This window comes from Phodopus roborovskii, unplaced genomic scaffold (genome assembly GCF_943737965.1).
Source record: "Phodopus roborovskii unplaced genomic scaffold, PHOROB, whole genome shotgun sequence".
In the NCBI taxonomy this organism is placed as follows: Eukaryota; Metazoa; Chordata; class Mammalia; order Rodentia; family Cricetidae; genus Phodopus; species Phodopus roborovskii.
Window position 1 is genome coordinate 17243498 of NW_026126447.1, and position 22781 is coordinate 17266278.

At 42.2% G+C, this 22781-nt stretch overlaps 1 protein-coding gene across 2 annotated transcripts in view; it reads right to left on the reverse strand.

Moving 5' to 3' along the window:
- The window catches only part of Ttc39b (tetratricopeptide repeat domain 39B), a 99950-nt gene that overhangs the window by 70011 nt on the left and 7158 nt on the right, over positions 1-22781 (reverse strand). The window contains exon 2 of one of the 2 annotated variants that reach the window (XM_051188117.1): positions 8922-8956. The exons of the other annotated variant lie outside the window; for it this stretch is intronic. Coding sequence (XP_051044074.1) covers positions 8922-8956 — 35 coding nt within the window. The remainder of the gene's footprint in view (positions 1-8921; positions 8957-22781) is intronic. 2 annotated transcript variants of the gene reach the window in all.

Here is a 22781-nt window from a genome sequence, read left to right on the forward strand (position 1 = left end):
CTGTGTATAACCAAGAGAAGTCTGACAAATTTAATGAGATTGGCAAAATGGCCAATGGAAAGTGCTTTTATCTGATATATCAGGCTAAAACCCGTAATAAAACCCATAGTAAAGAGGCATCTTACAAATGTAATCAATGTGAAAAATGCTTTATTGATAATGATCAACTTGTGACACATAAGAAAATTCATATAAGTAACAAATCTTTCAAATGTAATTATTGTGAGAAATGCTTTACGCGTGCTGATCGACTTATAGTGCATCAGAGAGTTCATACAGGAGAGAAACCTTTCAAATGTACTGATTGTGAGAAATGCTTTACATATGTCTCAGGTCTGAGACTACATGAGAGAATTCATAAAGGAGAGAAACCATTCAAATGTAATGAATGTGAAGATTGCTTCAGACATGCCAATTGTCTTAAAATACATCAGAGAACTCATACAGGTGAGAAACCTTACAAATGTAATAAATGCGAGAAAACTTTTGCACAGTATTCTAGTCTTGTACAGCATCAACCCAAGCATACAGGAGAGAAACGTTACAAATGCTGTGAATGTGAGAAGTGTTTTGCGCATGTACAAACTCTTGGAATTCATGAAAAAATTCATAGAGGGGAAAAGCCTTACAAATGTAGTGAATGTGAGGAATCTTTTCCATATTTCTCAGTTCTTAAAAAGCATCAGATAGTTCATACACAACAACGACCTTTCAAGTGCAGTAGTTGTGAGAAAGCCTTTAAAAGGAGACATAATCTTAAAAAACATCAGTTCACTCATAAGACAGAAACCTTAGAAATGTAGTAAATACGAGAAATCCTTTACACACAAGAAATCCTTTACACACGATTCAAGTCTTAGACAACATTAGAGAACTCATACCAGAGAGAAAATAGTGAGTGTAGTTAATGTGGCAAATCATATTAGACTCTTTACTTCTAAGAATACTTGAAAAACTTCATACTGGAGAGAAAAATTTCCAGAGTAAATAATGTGGCATATAATTTTTCAGATATTCTGTTCTTAGAGACCACTATTTGCATATAAGATAAACATTATGATCATGAGGTATTTGTGAAAGACTCTAATAATTTACAACTCTTATAAAACATTGAGAGTTTATACTGAGGAAAAATTCTGAAAAATGTTGACAATGTATGACAATTTTCATTCAAACACTTTACTTTCTCAACTTCAAAAATTGCATAAGAATGAAAAATGAAGAAGCCTCCTCACTGTGCTGTGTTCGATCAGTTCCCTGAAGACTGAAACCTTCCATCCTGAATTGAAGGTGACTAATAAGGCAATAATCACCTAACTCATTTCAGGAAGTTCAAAACCTGAAGAAATGTAGACCAACCATGCTACTTATAGGAGGTAGTGATGAACTAAGTCTCCAAGAACGGATGCCCTACAACCTATAGATATATCTCTAGGTGTGTAGTGCATTCTGCGTGTGTAGGGTTTATAAGTTCTTTCTCATGAATGTTAGAATTTTATTTTAAGTCTTGATTTGCTCCTGTAACCAATTTGTTTCCTTATTCCTTAAGGTAACCCAAGTAGAACTTATTGATTTAACAAAATGTACTTTGGTGGTATCCATTCTTGGTACTGTTTTCAATCGCATTTTGAGTGAGTAGATGCATATGCATTCTACATCTTTTCAGGAAAAATATATTATATAATATGAATGGACCTCATTAATAGTTTCTCCCAAATTGCTGCACTGAAGAAAATTGATACTAGAAAGTATGGAGATGTTCACACTTGTGTTAGATATGTGCTTCATTGCACCTTATGAGACTACTCTAGAGAACTTCTAGGAATGAGTTGATGTTGTCAAGGCCTACTGATAACAATGTAAATTCCTCTGAAAATTGATTCTGAAATAAGTCACCTCCACAATGGTACAGTAAAAGCTCATTTGTTATTCACCTTCACAGTATTGATTACAAAAAGAATGCCTACAAATAATATGAGAGGATTTTAAAGTTATAACCTGTAATCTTGAAAACATGCAGATGTGTCTTTAGCTATGAAATATCTAAGATTGTGAAAGTAATTAGTTTACCAGTGCTCATCAGAAAATCTCAGAGAAAAGTAGTCATAGATTTACATAGAAATACTAAGACAGATTTAGATATTAGACAATTAAGAATAAAATGCAGTATATGAAACTCTGACACATTTCAGTTATTAAGAATTTTTATTTTAGAATTCTATTTGAATGACTAAAACCGTGTTTTGAAAATATGTTTGTATTGCCAGTATTGGACTTGTGGATAATGTCAACACAGTTGCATAGTTAACCTACAATAGAAACCTCTTTGACATACTGAAAAAAAAAAAAAGATATGTTTTACAAGCCAGGTGTTGGTAGTGCATGCCTTTAAATCTCAGCACTCTAAAGGTAGAGGCAGGTGGATCTCTTGAGTTCCAGGCCAGCCTGGTCTACAGAGAGAGTTCCAGGACAATCGGGGACACACAGAGAAACCCTGTCTTGCAACAAAACAAAACAAAAGATATGTATTGCATGGAATTATGTGGAAAAGCATCCATATACAATTTTAGGGCTACATTCTGTTGAAGATAAAGGATCAATCTATCTGTAAACAATGTCACTGTACTGAAACCACAAGAGGGCTTGTATAAAAACACAGGTGTTGCTTCAAACAGCTAAGCAAGGGGTTAACTCTCTTGCAGAATTTACACTAAACCATACATTCCTCTGGGCATATTTTCTTTTAGATTGGCTCACAATTTTTAAAAGCCAAACAGTCCCTTAGTAATGGAAGAACTGACATGCAGAACATTATATGCACACACTTTTCTTTAAGTGTGCAAAAGCAAGAGTTAGGCTACCAGAGTAGACAGAAACCAGATGCTTCTAACTGGAATGCCTGAGGGACACAACCCTGGATGGGCATCCATCAGCGCTGCAGACAAATGTAGAAAGCTCTGATTACAGGAAAGAAGAAGACAACCCCTGTTGTCTCAAGCATTTCCATTCTGAACAACAAATATAAAGTAAATAGCATGGAAATGACTTTGCACAATAATGGAAGTGATATAAATCAATCCCCTAATACCTCTTCAGGTTTCAGTGACTGCAAGCTCTTGTAATTCATTAGTGGTTATTAAATCTTCAGATTTATTAAATGTGTGTGATACACAATACTAAACTCCCCAATATAATGATGCTCAACCAAGAATCCCTAAGCCTTTGAGATAGGAAGAGTCAGAGACCCCGATTAACTTTCAAAACACAACCATGACACATTTCAAAGGATGAAATTCCCAAGTGTCTGCTTTTAAATGTCTTAACAGTCATTTTTTAAGTGACTATTTTATCAAAGGTAGAAAAGGGAATGGATGGAAGGGTCATGGGGGGGGGGAGGGAAGGTAGCTACAAGACAGTGGATGTTAAAACGCAATGAGCTCATCACTTAAGAATTGGCAGGTCATTTACATAAACTTAGAATAAAAATCAAGTCAGCCAATGGTTGAGAAATGGCAAAAAAGATACCTCCAGCCCTATGTCGTGTTCATATTGCCAGACTGGGCACTACTGAGTTATCTATGTGAGCTGACAGACATAGCCAACCACAAATCATCATTCTGTGAAAAGTATACATTTTAAAGGACCCCTTTAGTCAATCTTTGAATGGTAACAGCAGTTATCCTACACTTGGTAAGTGCTCAGTGCTGGAGAAATTTATCATTTTATGTGTATTGGTGGTTAGCCTGCATGTATGTCTGTGGTCCGTGTGTGTAGATGCTGCCCATGTAAGCACCTGGCACCAGAGTTACAGATGACTGTGAGCTGTCGTGTGGACACAGGAAACTGAACCCAGGTCCTCTGGGAGAGCAGTATACTCTTTTAGCCACTTAACCAGCTCTTATCTGTAAATTTTTAAAAAGAATCCTTACATTCTCCTTAAGAACATTTTCTCAACGGACCTAAAAAATTCCTATGTTTGAAGCCTAATCTCCAGGGGCCAGGGTAGAAGGCAGAGAGAGCTTCTGGAAGGCTCCTCTATCACAAATGGTCTTACTGCCCTTACAATATAATGTGCGTTTGATTGGTTTGCTTCTCCCACCACGTAAAAATGAATAGTAACAGGCTTTTGATAAAAAAGCCCTGGCTCCTCACTTGGACCCACAAAGTAACTAAAGGCACCATGAAATCCTGGCACCCTTGCCTGCATTTTATGTGCCTCCTTTATTTCCAGTCACTGCTCACCTCTGCAGGCTGGCATTGTAAGCTTCAAATCACCCGACTAAAAATCCCTACCTATTTCCCCTTCTCCAAGTCTGTCAAGTTGTCAAAAGTCCTTATACATCAACAATCCACCACCTGATTCATGCCCATTAGACACCTATATACCCCGATGTCAGGATTAACTCAGACTTTATCAGGGTGCAGTGACATGAGAAGCTGAGAACACATTAAACCAAAACTGTTCTAACATAAAAGCAGTATGTGCCCCAGACTACTTTTAACTACCGTGAAAGACAACTTGGATTAACCACTGACTTACCAAACCTCTCAACAGATTTCTGTCCCTTTGTCCACTGTGATCTATCACAGCTGCCAAAGGGGGGAGCTCCCAAGTGCCTAGTACACCCCCACTCCCCACCCTCCACCCCCCACCCCTGTTAATACAATGCCAGGAATCTTCTGTCACTCAACAGCACTTAAGTCAACATCTCCTAGGGTGTTCATTCTACACCCACTGTTATGTGCTCCAGAGCTGATTTTTGGAAAAAACAAAATGCTTCTTTATTTTTTATTCATCTATTGTGAGTATATGTGTGCAAGTCAGAGAACAACTTTCAGGAGTTGGTTCTTTCCTTCCACCATGTGGTTCCTGATGTCTGAACTCAGGTCATCAGACCTGGGGGCAAATGTCTTTATGCACAACCATCTCTCTGACCCCAAAGACTTTTTTTTTCTAAGACAGGCTCTCCTACAGCCCAAGCTAGTCTCAAGCTTGCTATATGGGCCAAGGATGACCTCGAACTTAATCCTCTTGAGTACTACAATTACAAGTTTATACCACCACAGCTAGCTTACGCTTTACATATCCTAAGCACTCTCTTTATCAACTGGGCCACATTCCTACCCCAAAGCATTTTATATACTGTGAAGGTTTGAAAGAAAATGCCCCCCCCCCAAAGGGGGAGTTGTTAGAAGAGGTGTAGCCTTGCTGGAGGAAGTGTGTCACTGTGTGGATGGACTTTGAGGTCTCTTTTGCTCAAGCTACACCCAGTCAGACAGACCACATCCTGTTGCCTACAGACCAAGATGTGGGACTCTCAACTGCTTCTCCAGCACCATGTCTACCTGCCAGCCACCAAGGTCGCACCATGATGATAATGGACTAAAGCTCTGAAAATGTAAGCCACCCCAATTAAGTGTTTTTCCTTTATAAGTGTTGCCCTGGTCAGGATGTCTCTTCAGAACAACTGAAACCCTAAGACACATATTCTCACTATGACATATCACAGTTGCTTTATGAACAAATTATTTCAAATACCACCATAAACAGTACACTTGCACAAGCTAGGAAAGAATAGCCTGTTTGTTGTGAGTGCACCTAGGAACACATGCCAGCTCAAATGGTTCATACAAGAAACAAGATCCCACAGGAGAGCTGGTAGAGAGCTATGTGTTAACACATACGGCAGGCAGATCTCTACATGTTATGAGTCCAACTGATCGTACCTCCCTAAGAGCTTGCTCCTCATGCCACACAAGTCACAAAACTCATGAACAATTTAAATTTCAAAGTCCATGTGCTGATATTTGTCATCAGGCCAGCCAAGACTACACAGTGAAATCTTGTCTCAAAAAAAAAAAAAGAAAAGAAAAAAGAAAAAACCCAAGGAAATAATCATAACAATAATAAATAGTCTAAACAGACATGCATGACATGATAATTGGGATGGCAAGAGAAAAAAGGGATATGAGGTGAAATCTAAAGAAATAAGAACAATGGACAGACTGTAATTACTAAAAATGATCAGTACTGATTTTCTGATACTGTAACAAATGTTGGGGAATCAGTCAACTTAAAATAAGGAAAGATTTATTTGGGTTCAAACTTTGGAGGTTTGCTCCATGGTTGGCTGACCTCATTGCTTTGGGGTCTGTGACAGAGCAGTCCATCTTGGTAAAGGTGCAGGGCAAAGGAAGGCCATTCTTCGGTAGCCAGGAGGCAGAAAGGGAAGTGGGAGGCTGGGTCCCATAATTTCCTCCGTCAGCATGACCCCAATGTCCTAAAGGCCACTCTGCCCCACCTCTTAAAATTTCCCAACACTTTGAAAGAGCACCAAACTAAGAACGAAGCCCACAACATAAGGCATGTAGAGGACACTCCAGATCTGAACTGTATCAGGGTCCATGTTGACTTAAGAGTATGGCAAATATAATGTGCTAGTTAGTAAATGAGTAATAAGGAAAACCAGTGCAAGTGCACGGAAGCTGTGTTGTTTTCACAAGAACTCTTAGAATCTGACACCATTTCAAAATGGAAAGGGGCTTTTCCAATCCCCACTATGATTAAGGTGATTTGTTTCTTTTTTTGTCTCAGAGGCAATCAACCACAAAAACATTAAAACTTATCAACAAAATTAAAATTTATGATTCTAACATAAAAAGTACTAAGTACACTATTACAAATGGAAGACTAGGATGTGTATAATTTAAAGTCCATAACAACGTAAGAGAAGGCCAGGCTAGTGGCACATGGCCTGTATTAACACTCTAGAGACAGGAAGATACAGTGTTGGAGACCAGCCTAGGCCACATGAGGCCCTGTCTCTAAACAACAACAACAAAAGTAAACAGGCTCAAAGAAGTTATGCAAATGTTTTTTTTTGGGTTGGTTTGTTTGGTTTGGTTTTTAAAGCCAGGTTTTCTCTGTGTAGCTTTGAAGCCTGTCCTAGAACACACTCTGTGGCTTTGAACTCACAGAGATCCACCTGCCTCTATATCCCAAGTGATGGGATTAAAGGCGTGAGCCACCACCATCCAGCTTGCAAATGTTTTTATACTAAACAATGAGAACCAAAAAAGTTTAAGAACCAAAACGGGTATCATTTACAGAGTATATAATGGCTAATTTTATGTCAACTTTACACAGGCTAGAGTCATCTGGAAGAAGGGAACCCCAACTGAGAAAATGCCTCCATACTATCTGGCTATGGGCAAACCTGTATAGCATTTTCTCAATTAGTGATTAATGAGGGAGGGCCCTGCCCATTGTCGATGGTACCATCCCTGTAAGAAAGCAGGCTGAGGAAGCCTTGGGGGAGGAAGCCAGTGAACAGCACCCCTCCATGGTCTCTGCATCAGCTCCTGCCTCCAGGTTCCTGTCCTGATTCCATTCAGTGATGGACCATTCCCTGGAAGTGTTAGCTGAAGTAAAGCCTTTCCTCTCCAAGTTGCTTTGGTCATGGTGTTTCATGACAGCAGCAGCCCCCCTAACAAGGCCAGAGTGTGATTATTTTTCAGGCCATTCTCTGTGGTGGTAATGCTGAAGCCTGCATCACTCACACAGGACTGTACCCACATAAACGGAAAACAAAACTCGTTTGAAAATGCTAGGTATTGAAGTGTGTGTCCTCTCCCAGTGAAGCCCTAACCCTCAGTGTGACAGAGTTTCAAGATGGAGACTATGGGAGATGGTCAGAGGCACAGAAGAGTGAGCTGGGTGACTCCCAAGGACAGTGCTCTGCCACAGGAAGACGGAGCAAGAAGATGACCCTGTACAAGTGGGAAGACAGCAAGGCCTCACCAGAACCCAGCCATGCTGGCACCTTTATCTCAGACTCCCAAGCTTCAAAACACTGAGACATACACTTCTGTTGCTTAAGCCATGCAGTACACTGTATTACATTCTGTTATGCAGCCCAAGCTAATTACCAAGACAGGCATTTCAAGATATATAAACACACCCATTCCTCCCCTTTAAACCAATAATCCTACATCCGAGTTCTTAACTGTTTCCAAATGGTTCAAACATAAACAAGTAATTCAAACAGGTGACAGAGTTATATATAAGAAAACATACACCACTTAAACCATTTTTTGAGCTAGAGAGATGGCTCAGCCATGAAGAGCACTTGTTCCTCTTGCAGAAGACCCAGGTTCAATTCCCAGCACCTACACTGCCACTCACAACTGTCTATAACTCCTATTCTAGAGGATCCGATGTCCTCTTCTGGCCTTCATCACACATGTGATGCAAGGACATACACTTGAGCAAAAACAATCATACACATATAAAACTTTTTAAGTTTTTAAACTAGTAACAGCTTAAATGTCTGTCAATGGAGAGGTAGCTAGCTACAGCATTCCTACTTGATCTAATACTATTTAGCCATTTTAAATTATTAGAAAAAGCACTCAAGCAAGGCAGTAGTGGTGCACACCTTTAATCCCAGCAGAGGCAGGCAGATCTCTGTGAATTTGAGGCTAGGCTGGGCTACAGAGTTAGTTCTAGGATAGTCAAAGCTACACAGAGAAATCCTATCTCAAAAACAAAAACAAAAAACCACACATACACACACAAAAGAGACCACTTTAGCTTAAACTTGAAGTTAAATACTAACCAAAAGGAACAATCTATAATAAAGCTAATCACATACATAATATGGACAAATGTTTGGAACATATCAATAAGCAAAGCAATTTGCTGGAAAGCATTCTCTTTTATTTAACAATGCAAGAAATAAAACACAGTTGAGAATGTTAGGTAGAACGTTAAGTGTAATCACATCCTTCCTTATAGACCAATGACCTTTTTCCAAACAGTGGCCACTACTCTCAAAAAATTGAGAATGATATACTGATACTTCAGACACAAGAACCAACAATTTCTCACTCTAACATTTTTTTATTATACTACTACTTACATAGAGATGGTCTCCAAGGCATCTTCAAAGATGTCCTGGAAAGGAATAAAAACTACAGTGAGTTTCTCGAGAATGAAGAATTTCGAATGGGAGAAAGATGAGACTATGTGTGGGGAGTGGGGTAGGAAAAGGATGGGCAGAGGGCAGAATAACAACTCCTAGTGGAATTCCACCCCCAGAAATGTCTGAGTTTAAGTGACATTTCTTTCTCTCTACTTTTACTATAATTGAAACAGGTAAAAACACTCGGCCTGCAGTCAAAGTCACCTGTTCCAAGAGTGTGGATTGTGCCGTTCAGTTTCTTTGACCCCTCAGTTTCATTCACCCAGATGTAGAACATCCACGGGCAACAGGACATGCCTGAATCCGTCTCATGTTCTCCATGACTTCCTCCAGGCCTTCATCTCCCCTTCCCACCAATCCTCTGATCCTGAGCTGGGCTAGGCTTCCCACCACCAACACACCCTTTACTGCATGCCAGTAACCTGCTCAAAAGCATCAACATATTCTGTCCCAGTTACAGTTACTACTGCTGTGACCACAGCAACGTGGAGAGGAAAGAGTTATTTGGCCTACACTTCCATCACCGTTCATCACTGAAGGAAGTCAGGACAGGAACTCAAACAGGGCAAGAACCTGGAGGCAGGAACTGATGTAGAGGCCATGGAGGGATGCTGCTTACTGGCTTGCTCCCCATGGCTTGCTCAGCCTGTTCTTGTAGAACCCAGAACCACCAGCCCAAAAGTGGCCCCACACAATGGGCCTGGCCCTTTCCCATCAATCACTAATTAAGAAAATGCCTGTGGGGGCACCAGTGTAATTCCCAAGAATCTACAAGAATGATCCCAGCTAAGACTTCTAGCAATAGTGGAGAAGATGCCCAAACTGGCCTACCCCTGTAATCAGATTGGTGAATACCCCAACTATCATCATAGAGCCCTCATCCAATAATTGATGGAACCAGATGCAGAGATCCACAACCAAGAACCAGACCGAGCTCTGGGAATCCAGTTGAAGAAAGGGAGGAGGGGATATATGAGCAAGGGAGGTCAAGATTATGATGGAGAAATCTACAGAGACAGCTGGACCAAGCTTGTGGAAACTCATGAACTCAGAAAGTCATTTCCTCAAGGTTAGGTCTTAGATCACACTAATTAAAGTTACCAAGAATAGCAACTTGTAATTCTCATCATCTGACTTCTTTCGTACACAATACTTATAATCTGCAATCATCTTCCTTGTTTACTTGGCAAATAACTAATTGTAAGAAAGAGAAAATATCACAATAGCGCTCCTTAGGATTTAAAATACCTCGTGAAAGGAGGAGGAAGCACCTCCCTGCCTTAAGGTCTGAACACCAGGGACTGCCAGATGGTGAGTGGTGGGTGTGGGAACCTGAATGAGCTTACCCCGAAAACCTCATAACTTGAGTTCAATCTCCAGAACCAACAAAAGGAACAAGAGAAAAAAAAAAAAAAAAAAAAAAAAACATGCACTCAAAGTTGTCCTCTGTCAGTGAATCCTGGCATATGCCCCCTCGGGTTGTCTCTGCTCATACACACTAAACACAGTAACAACAAAGTTGTTTTGTTTTGTTTTAGTGTTTTAAAAAAGATTTGCAATACCATATAAAAGCAAGGGTGGAGGTAGTGTGGCTTGTTGAAGCCTACTAAGGTAATGTTCTACTGGTAGAGCATGGCTATTTTTTATTTTGTTTTGTTTTTGTTTTCATGCTTTCTAATCAGCTCTGTTTTGTAATTTTTTTTTTTTTTTTTTTTTTTTTTTTTTTTTTTGGTCAGAAGAATTGGACCTGAGTTATATCTCTAGCCCTGGATGGTGCCCTGCCATTCTACACCACCCAAAGAGCACAAAGAAATGGGACTTCCTCTTCCCTTTAAAAGTTAAGCCATGTGGGCCTGTCAACCACTTGAACAAGAAAAGATCCTTCAGGAAATCTGTCCATCACACCTAAAAGATGCTAAAAAAAAAAAAAAAAAAAAAAAAGTGTGGGGCCAGAAAGATGCTCAACTGTCAAAAAGCATGTGCCTCTCCTGCCTAGAACCTGAGTCTGTTTCTCAGCATTAACATCAGGAGGCTCACAACCACCTCTAACTCCAGCCCCAAGGGATCCAACACCCTCTTTGGGCCTCTGTGGGCACCTTGAACCCACGCGCGCACACACACATGCACACAGAGAGAGAGAGAGAGGAGAGAGAGAGAGAGAGGAGAGAGAAATACACATAAGTAAAAATAAATCTTTCCTTTAAAAAAATGTAAACAACTGTCCCTTAATGAGATATATACTGTCCAGGCCAGAAGCCTGGCCTGATGCAGCTGCTGGTACCTCCACAGCTTGCTAGCCCGTCTGCTGTCCCAAGTTCTGACAGAAAAGCACAGCTTTCTCCTTCCAAATCCTTTCCAGACACGGGTCAAAATCCTCAATGGACTTGACTGATGACCTGGGCCCTCTCACTCTCCCTGAACACAACTATCCAGCTGCTTACAAACTTCCATTAACGAGCCTGCCAGCTCCTCTGGCCTGTGACTCAAAATGCTTCACTTTCTCCTTACCCACTTTCTCCAGGCCGGCAGCTTGCCTGCCCTAGTTTTTGTTGTTGTTGTTTGTTTGTTTGTTTGCCCTCTTGAGCTCTGTCCAAATAGTCCTCTGGTTTTCTTCTGAGTCATTTTAAATTCTATTACCTACTGTAAGAACATTATTATATAAGTGAGTTCCAGGCCAGCCAGGACTACACAGCAAAATTCTGTCTCAAAAGCAGAGAAAAGAAAAGAAATCAAAGCCAGTGCTTTGTGACCCTGACCTGAACCACAGAGCTCTTAATCAAAAAGCCCTAAAAGCTAGTACTCGAGAGACCACCTCCAAAGCCACACCTGTAATTGCTCCTAGCTCTGGCAGTGAACAAAATACAACCTTCTCGAGGTTTCAAAGGCTACAAACTTAACTCTCAATCAGAGCAGACTAAACGGAAGAAAGGCAAGGAGCACGTCGAGCTTCTGACCCGGAGGTCTTTAAGTCTGATTTGTATACTTGGGGAGAAAATGAGAGATTTCAGTTAACACAACTCAGGAAAACTTCAAGTCGATTGAGGTGGCAGAGACTTCTTAATCCCAGCACTCAAGACCATATCTCAAAAGACCACATTGTTTTTAAAACAAAATTCAAATCATTTAATAGTAACATCACCAACCTCAAGCCCAAGTTTGCCTGGGACATTTATGGATATAATTTCACACACTCCTCTGAGGCAGCCTCCTAGTACACTGTCCTCCGGTCACTTTCAGGAAAGTGCTCACCCGGCTGCCCTAAGACTCTGTGTGGATCAGGCTGGCCTCAGACTCACAGAGATTAAAAGCCACTGTGTCATGCTTCTTTCTTTCTTTGTTGCTCCCTTTCTTTTCCCTTCAGACAAGCCTTTACTACGTTGTCCAGGCAGATCTGGAACTCTGGCGCTCAAGGCATCTGCCCCCTTTAGCCTCCTAAGTGCTGAGAATACAAGCATTTGGCTTAAGCCTCTTGAAGCTTAAAACTTCATTTTTACAAATAACATAATTTTTCCCATTCTTTAAGCTTATTTTTTTATTTTATTTTGCATTCCAGCCACAGTTCTTGCTCCCACCCCCCATAATAATTTTTTTAAAATCACAGATCAGAAAATAGAAATCTGGGGTTATAGGTTAAATCATGCTTGTGGGAATGGCCATGTTCTATAAATGTGGGAACCACAGCCAGGAATTATAGCACACGCCTTTGATCCCAGCACTGGGAGGCAGAGACAACTGGATCTCTGTGAGTTCCAGGCCAGCCTGGACTACATAGAGAGCTACAAGGGAACTATAACAAGATCAAATGAGTTCATTTTTACTAAGCAACTGCTTCATTTTGGTAGGTTATATTTTATTCGGATGACTCAGTTATCTACTAAAGCAGCCTACACATGATTCACACAGCGATGTGAAGATCTTCATTTTAAAACACACACACACACACACACACACACACACACACACACACGTGCTTTCCTCTTCACACACATAGGAAAGCGTGCTGCCTCGCCATCAGCCTGGTGCTGGCACGTCACCAACCAAGGAGGAGAGTGCTGCTAACGACGTGCAGCAGGGCCTTGGTCTTAACTGTCACCGCCGGGAACACCGGAGAAACTCACACTTGACGACTGTGGCATGGAGGAAGGTGTGTGTCAAGTGCGCCCACACCACACCACAGTTCATCGGTTTAGGAAAGGAGGGTCAGGCATAAGCCAAGCACACTCCAGTCAGCTGTTTGTCCCAACTCCTTTCCCCTTTTCCTTCATCACGGCAAACCCTTTCTGCCCGTTCCAGTGTCAGCATTTGTAACCTGGGGAGACAGGGGAACACCCGCAATGTCTACAGGAACAGTTACTGGGAGAACCAGGGTGACATCATGACGGCATGAGTCTCCCACCCCACTCCTCTACTAAGCCCCCCTCCCCAGTAAAAAGCACTCCTGCAAGTATATACAGGGCTCTGTGGAAAGTCTATGGGTCATGTGCTCTAATGTCTAAGGGGCAGGTTTGTCTCTGAGCACTATCACTGTAAGTAAATATGCATTAGTGACTTAATTACAGTGCCAGTAGAGGATGGCAGAAAACACAACTTAAGCTTGGGAGGTAGACCTGTCTGGGTGTCAACCTTGATTCTACCCTTGACATGAAGCCAGTTTAGCCCTCTTAGTCCTATGCTATATGACAGGAATCTCAACCCCTTCCCAGCAGCTCCTTAAGGGGTTTAGTGACACCATACATACGTATATACATACAATAGGCCTGACTCAAAACAGCTGCAGGGGACATTCACCCTCAGAAACAATGATTCGGTTGACTCCTGAAGACAGAGCTAGAAGCCCTCACCATCCTTAACTCTTTTTCAATCCCAGCATTCTGAGCCTCTCCAGCAAAGGAGAAAACAAATCAGATGAGGATATATTTGTAGCAACCACCAACTCTTTTCCTTCCTTAAATGCCTTCACCTCAGAACCTTTCACCTGCATTCCATTCTCATATGGTTGACTTCCTAGCATGAGACGCATAACTCGTGGGCTTGGTCTCACAGGACCTCAGCGCCCATAGGAACAGTGTGACCTTGGCCAACACACACAAAGTTTTGGGATCCTGTCTCAAGAGTAAAGCAGAGAGGCCAAAATCATAAAGTCTTTGAATTACATTAAAACCAACTCCTCAGTTCGGTCATCTGTCCATCACACATGCAAACAAACCTCGGGGAAGACTGGCTATCGTGGGGCACCCAAATGGATTACTGCACTTCTGAGAGTGTGCAACTGTCATCACCACCAACCTACCAACCTGATCCTCCACGGCTGGCTGGTGCGGCTACCAAGCAGAGGAAACAGTTCACACAAGGTTTCTTTGGAATGTTCAACAAACCCAGGGAAGTGATGCAATTATAAAGCAACCACCAGATGTCGCTCATCCTCATGAAAAGATTGGGATAGTGTGGCTTTAGCGTCCACTGCCCACAGATTGACATGTTTTTTAAAATGAAAGTTAACTTTATAAGGAGATGTTGCAGCTTAAGTTCTAAAGTCAGAACTTTTAATCCCTCACACCACAGGGAGGTGCCTTTAATCCCAGCACTTCAACGGCAGAGACTGGCTGACCACTGTGAGTTCAAGGGCAGCCTGTTGTACAGAGCAAGTTCCAGGACAGCCAGGGCTACAAAGAGAAACCCCCTTCTCAAAAAACAAACACACACACACACACACACACACACACACACACACACACACACACACACACACCAAATAACCCTCATAATTAAAACTACCTCAGAAAACAAAACCTCTAAATTGCCACAACAGAGGAAATCCACAGGGGAATGAGTATGTATAGACATAAAATGTGCACTACATTTAGGAGGGGATATGATCAAGATCCATTATTCACATGTATGAAATGTCTAAAGCATACAAAAGGTATTCTAAAAGATGCATACTACAGTGCACAAAATACAACAAAGTTCATTTGCAAAAGTCTTTTACAATCATATATGCTGAATTTATTTAGCATAGATGAGCAAATTATTTCATGTTCATTGATACTACTTGGCTAGTATTTTTATGGTTGTAAAATTAACCTTGCAAATCACTTGTTATATCAAACCCCTGCCTTCCAGTGCTAGCCAATACCTTACCTACCCACAATTTATAGAACAGCTAAGGGCCTACTATGAGGAGGAGATAATTTTATTCAAGAGATCAACAGCAAGTAGAACCAAGACTTAGTGTTTTAAACTATCTGATTTTGAAACTAATGGGAGTGTTTTCTTAATTAAAAGGAACAGAGTTCACACTACAATGCTGTTTCTTCAGTTTCACACTATTAAAATATGGCTTGCTGGGTAAAGATGATTGCTGCCAAGACTGATGACTGGAGTTCAATTCCCAGGACCCACATGTAACCTCCTGTAATCTGTTCTCTGACCTCCATACTCATGCCATGGCATGCAGGTGCCCACATGTACATGCATATGTGAACACATGCAATAAATAAAGTAAATTAATAAAAATACTCATGCACAAGGATCTATCTGTTAACATACAGTCTTGGGGAAAAAAACTAATCATGTGATCATCCATAGAAAAACTATGGTGTGATTATATCACTCAATTCTCTTCAGTCATTACATAAAAAATAAGAGTGAATCTACTCCTAAGACATATTAAGTGAAAAATCACAGTCCTAGAAGAGATGCACAGCATCCCATTTATATTAATAAGGCACCCTGTGATTATACTAATCAGTAATAAGTAATAGAAGACACATAGGTTCCTTTTAAGGTAGGGGGAAAGAATGGTAAAAAGGAAGATCGTGCTAGCTTCTGAATGATTTAACACTTTTTACCAAGAATGCCTGTGTGTCTTTCCATAGAGCATGAGCAATAACACCATAAAAAGGGAGACTGTTACAGCCAGGATTTCTGAATCTTCTTCGAATTCCCCCATGACAGCGCCCCTTACCAGCAGGAAGTAGTTTGGAAAGAACAACGCCCAAATTCCCAAATATTGTGTATAAATGCCTGTTTTCATTTAATTGGACTTTGTTATATAAAATAAATTTAAAAAAAGGGGGGGGGGGAGACTGTTCCTTAAGAAGCAGATCCAGAACGCCAGGAGAAAGCAGAGCAGAGTAATGTCAGAGGACACTACCATACACCCTGTTCCTTTTCACTCTGGCAACTTTAAAAAACAAAACAAAACACTGTTGGGAAAGAACTGCAAACTTACACACTTAGTCACCAGGCTACTAACCCAAGGAACACCTGTGTACCACTTACCCAGGTTCACCTATCTTTGACACTATGCCACGCTGGTTTCATAACCCGCTCTTCCTTCTCTCCCCACCTCCTTCTCCCTGCTTCCTGTCTATCTATCCACATAATCGATTCTTCTGAAACATCTGGGGATAAGGTTGATGTACTAACAGGCAAGTGTGGTTTATATCCTGCAACATGTGTTTATATTGTGGGATATTTGTACACTGTGTGAAGATATATTGCTGTGATTGGTTTAATAAAGACCTGAATGGCCAATAGCTAGGCAGGAGGTATAGGCAGGACTTCCAAGCACAGAGAGGACTCTGGGAGGAAGTGAGGTAGAGAAGCCAGCCAGACTTGGAAGATTTGAACCCACAGACTGGGAGAATGTAGATTAATAAAAAAATATGAGTTAATTTAAATTATAAGAAGACCTTGTTAGGAACAAGCCTAAACTACAGGCCAAGCTTTCATAAGTCTCCATGTCGTTATTTGGGAGCTGGCAGCCCCCCCCAAAAAAGCCCGATTACATATTTATCTCTTACACAGCTGGGTTCTATGAATTAGACCACTTCATACCACTGCACAGGTCATCATGTGACGGATGACCCCATGGCACCTTCACAGCAATTTTTATTCCTGCAGTACAGGCTCCAGGCTAGAGTCAGCTAGTGCACTCAGCCGTCATATCTCTCCTGCCTCCATTAATCTGGAAGTTTTATACTTCTCTTTTAGAACACTGACAATTTCTTTTTCTTTCTTCTCTCCTCTTTTCTTTACAGCCTCCATCACTGAAGTTTTGACAGATCTCTGTGAGTAGAATAAGGTATTAACCCACTATACAAGGGTTCCACACCTTCTCAGGGCATTTTATCTGGAATGCCTGCTCCTCCAGCAGTGTTAACTTTAATCACTAATTTCCCCACTACACTGTGACTGCTTTTGTTTGGCAATTACTATGAAGTTGATGGTGAGGGCCATCAAGACAGGGCAACAGATAAGCGCTTGCCATCACACCCTCAGATCTGAGTTCAATCCTGGAATCTATATATTAAAGAACAGAAATGACTCCTTCATGCAAGCTGTCCTCTGACCCCCCACACATATACACACAATGACTTAATTAATTGATTGATTAAAGTAAAAAAAAAAAAAAAAAAAAAAGTTTCCTGGAAGAAGAGCATGTAAACTCACAGACTAGACTACCTTACTCCTCACCCAAATGGCCCCCTGAACTCAGCACCGAGGACAGTACCACCCTGACATGGCCTCTGTATTGCTGGGATTAAAAGTAAGAAATTTCACCAGCCACCACACCAGACTCCTGCAGCAATCTAACCCTGAACACTGCATCCCATCTAGCCCATGTCCAATCCCCATGGTATTCTACCACAGCCAACCTTCTTGTTTCATAGCCAGCTATGTGTTTATCTCCCATCAGCGTGGACTCAAAGATCCCTACTGTTTTCAATGCTCTACAACACAACCCAGATAACTTATAAATTCTCACAATCTTCCCTCTTTAGAAAAGTCTAATACTTAGTTCTTGCTTGTCATAAGAATTCCTATGTCAGAATTCTTAACCTGTGAATCTGAGGTATATCTGAACTTTAGATTATTTTCCCAATTGTCTAATTTACATTGAGGTATATAGCCACTGACTCTCATATCTGACACACCAAGATACATTCCCAATGGACTTTGAGAGTGTGTTTGGTTTGCTGCTGTCTGAAGTTGACTTCATCACAAACTCTAAATCAATCTCTCAACTCCTCTAAATGCCTAGGTATGGATTAAGTTCCACCTGCTAAAATACACCTGTACATACTGGGCAGGTGGCACACACCTGTAATTCCAGACTCTGGAGGTGGGTACTGGAGGAAGGTTCCTTCTGACAGAATATACTGGCCATCTAGAGGACGGGGCCCACCTTCCTCCTCTTTCTGGCTTTCCCTGCTGTCCAGCAGAGGTGAGAACAGGCTGTCAACAGCAGTGTCTGGCCATGTACTCTAGCTCACTGCAGAGTGCCATGAAGACACTCCAGTCAAGGTCTTTGTCTTAAATGTCTGCAGAGATTCATAGGTTGAAGACTCAGTCCTCGCTGACAGTGCTGCTAATATAAAGTGCTACTTGGGCTGTGGTGGAGCCTGGAAGATGTGGAGACTTGGGAGTCAAGTCACATCATAGAGAGCATCACCTTGTGGGATACTGGAACCCGCCTGCCCCACAGGTTCCTGGTCACCCCCAGATCAGCAGCTCAGCTCCACCACATCTCCCCACTAGAATGTTCTGTCTTGCCTTGGGCCCAAAAGCAATGGAGTCAGCTGACCATGGACTGAAACCAAAATAAACATTTCCTCCTTTAATAGTTTATTGCAGGAATCTTGTCACAGTAAATGGAAAGCTAACAAACATAGCCCCCAAAAAAATCTAAGCCTAGAGCACCAGGGTCTTCCCTAAGTGGATCATTTCTAGATAGGACTGGGGTGACTCATGGACAGGAGCCTGGATCAAACACTCTAGTAGTGCTTCCAAGTACCTCATTTCCTCCTTTAACTGCCTATAGCAACTGCTGGTTCCTGCAATGAAAATTAGATAGAAGAGACAGATAACAAAAAGGATTTAAACAAACCAGATTATGAAGATAATAGTCATAGCTAAGAGAAAACAAAAACACTATGCAGAAAAGCCCCAGCTGATATGAAGATAGGAATCAAGCCAAGCCTCTGCCTTAGTTAGGGCCATCACTGCTGTGATGAAACACCACAACCAAAAGGCAATTACACTTCTATATTACACTTCCATCATTGAAGGAAGCCAGGACAGGAACTCAAGCAGGGCAGGAGCTGTTGCAGAGGCCATCGAGGGGTGCCGCTTACTGGCATACTCCCCAGGGCTTGCTTACTCTGCTTGCTTTCTCATAGAACCCAGGATGGCTAGGCCAAGGGTGGCCTGAGCCACAAAGAAGTGGGCCTTCAATCACTAATTAGGAAGATTCCCTACAGCCTTGTCTACAGTCCAATCTTACGGAAACATTTCCTCAATTGGGGCTCCCTCCTCTCTGATGACTCTAGCTTGTGTCACGTTTACATAAAACTAGCCAGCACAGCTTCTTTGGAAATCTGACCTCTGTGGTGAGGATGGGAAGTTCAGGAATTGTTCATGGCTTAGTCAGCTAGGCCAGGAAGCCTCACACAAGAGCAGTATGGTAGGAAATAGCTTGCCACATCCAAGAAACTAAATGGGACCTGGGATGTCGAGAGGAGAAGAGGCAGAGCAACGCTCAGGAGACAGGTGGAGGGAGAAGACAAAAAGCAGGATTATTCTGGTTTCAAGCATGGCTTTCTTCTAATTACTATGGACAGCCACTGAACATCTGTATACTGGGAAGAAGTGTGCAATCAATGTCTGAAAAACATAGGGAAGACACAGAGCGGAAAACAGGTCACAAAGGGCAAAGAAGAGGAAAAGACAAGAGAATGGCCGTTGCCCAAGGATAGAGTCATGTAAGGCCACAGAATAGAACTGAGGAGGTGGCCAAAGTGATAGCAAAGAAAAGCAGAATGCATCCATGCTACAACTCCACAGCAGTGGCTGGTGGCAGAGAAAGGGCAAACGGGTAGAAAGGGAGGATGGAGGCTGATGCCAGGCTCCCTTTGGGTATGTGGTGCTATTTTAAAGCCATCTGTTGGCTTCAGAAAATTAGAAAAAGATGACAGTCTCCAGCGGCCTCAGTTGAAAGCAAAGGCTTTGTAGTCTTCAGTACATGAACAAGGGTCTTTTCAACCTTAAAATGTCCACATCTAACTACTGCTGTGTGATAAACACACCCTACTTCTCACATGGACTGGGCTTGTGCACTTTCAAATGGGAGGGCTTCCTAAATTTTGTTTACTGACAACTCCTTTTTGCCCAAGAAATTTTTATGTAACACCAGTTATACAGGTATATAAAATAGGAATACAAATCAAACCTTGACTGATAATAAATCATAACAAACCTATTTAAAGGCAACTCTTTGGCATACACCTGACTTCATTATTTATAAAAGATGAAGGGGCTAGAGAGATGGTTCAGCAGATAAGAGAACTTGTTGCTCTTGGAGAGGACCCAGGTTTGATTCCCAGCACCCACATAGTGCTCTCTTTCTCTCTCCCCCTCCCCCATCTCTCTCCCTGCTGCCTACGGATTAGGGTGGAAGCCTCCCCACTACTGCTCCAGTACCATGCCTGTCTACTTCCCACCATGATGATCATAGATTAACCCTCTAAACCTATAAGCAAGCCTCCAATTAAATGCTTCCTTTTATAAGTCACCTTGGTCATGGTGTCTCTTTCCAGCAATGGAACACTAAGAACAAAATCCTCATGAATGGGTTAATATCAGTTACTGTGGAAAAGGGTTGCTTATTGGCAGTAGTGAGTTAGTAATTATAAGTGTGGGCTATTGGTCTAAGGATATGGCTTAGTTGGCAGAATGCTTGCCTTGTTCACATGAGGCCCTGAGTTCAATCCATGCACTATTTTTAAAAACCATGGGGAAGTGGGTTACTGGCCCACATGAGTTCGCTCTTTCTCTCCCCAATATGCTCTTTCCCTACATGATCCATCGGTCATGTTAGTTCTAATTTAAAAAGCTTTGCACAAGAGAAAGGTGCCATGTGGCAGAGCTCACATGGAAGGCTTTTTGTTGTCATTGTTGTTTTGTTTTGTTTTCTTTTATGTAGGGGAAAGGGGGTAAAGGAGTAGGGAGGGGGACTGGCCTCTGGGAATGAGGGAAGCAGAAGAGAAGAGAGATGCAGGGGAGGGAAGAGACAAAGAAATAGGGAGAGAAAGAAAAAATAAAGAGAGGGGAGGTGGGCAAGGCCCACCTTTTAAAGGAGAACATAGTGAATGTGCACAGGAGGTGCTCTTAGTGGTTGCAGCTGAGGACACATCCCATCAGGACCCCAAGGGCAGGCCAGTACAGATGCCTGGATACTAACAGTTATGATGCAGCAAGAAGGTCCTCAGCAGATGTGGCATCCCAATCTTGAATCTCAGACTCTCTAGAATAGTCAGAATTGAGTCTCTGCTCTCCAGGGGTTGATTACCATCTCAATAACAGTGGAAAGAGTAACCACACAAACATGCCTTTCCTAAATCATTGTCCCTTTCAAAGGTGCTGCATGAAACCTGTAAGAACACAACACAATACTCAGAGAAACCAGAGGTTATACCACCTTCTACCTGTGTGTCAGTGGAAGAGTAGATGCCTCTCCCAGATGACTGGCATTGCACTTCGCCTGCTGACAAGTGCTAACACTGTTCAGCGGTAGACAGAGCTGGAACAGATGGCCCTTTGAGTTCACTCTTCTCCCGTAGAAGAGCTAAGGATCAGTACAATCTACATAGCTGGAGTCCTGAGTATTAACCTAATAGGAAACTACATTGTCCCAAGGGAACCCCCAGTGGGGTATACAGACCCGCTCATACAGGGTCTGGGAGAACAATGCCTAACAGCTGTTCTTGATGACAATGCCAGGAGCCAGCACTGATGAGCAGCCCCACAGTGACGCTTAGATCTTACACCTTCTCAGCTATGAGGCGGGATGAACCATTTCTCCTTAAAATGAAGAAACCGAGAGATTACGTACCTTACCCTATGCTGTACAAGAAGCAGGGATTCAAACCCATTCCCACCCTACTCTAGATGTGCACACACCCCTTGACAGGACATGTCAAACAGACTAGTATTTCCTGGGTTCTGAAGTCTAATAAGGAAGTAAGCAAACTTAATCAGAGACACTATATCCCTAGAAATCACCCAGTAAAAGGGCCAGCAAACTGAAAGGACCTAGGAGTACTTAGGTAGTATCTGCCATATGACTTTTGACCCGGGTGCTCAAGTGTAACCCCAGGCAGAAGCTAAACAAATAGCCAAGGTGGCATTCCCATAAAATTTAACTTACAAAAATAGGTGACAGAGGGCACGCCTGTGTTAGGCCTTCCACGAGAGTTCTCAGGCCCCTGGCCTAGCAGAAAGGGCACTGAATTTAGAGTTAACCTTCTCTGCCTCCAGTAGCTGTGTGGCCTTGTGCCAATGGCTTCCTTTCAGTTTCTAAGATGCACAGAGGCTCCAGGGCAGGAGTGATTCTCCTGCCTCGGTCTATGGAGTAGCTGGGACTACAGATGCATGCAACTGTGTGGGCAAGAACTCTTTTGCCATTGAGGACGTCTCCACTCTCTTGTGCTGTCCCTTCAGGGTTTTAGTTTTTCAAACAGGAAGCAACGACTGCCTGTACCTTTACTTTCACTTTCCCCTTCTCAACCCCATTTCCTAGGACCAGGACAGCACTTGCCTGAGTGAGCAAGGACCCAGCAGTAATTCTGAGGAATTACACAGACTGTGTTACATCCCCTGACTCTCAGACTCTGGGACAGGGCCAGCATGAGTCCCAGCGGCAGCGGCAGCAGGGCCAGACAAGGTTTCTCCTTTCCTCCCACTCTGTCTCAAGCCACTGAGCATCCAGGAAACTGCCCCTAGATTCTCACA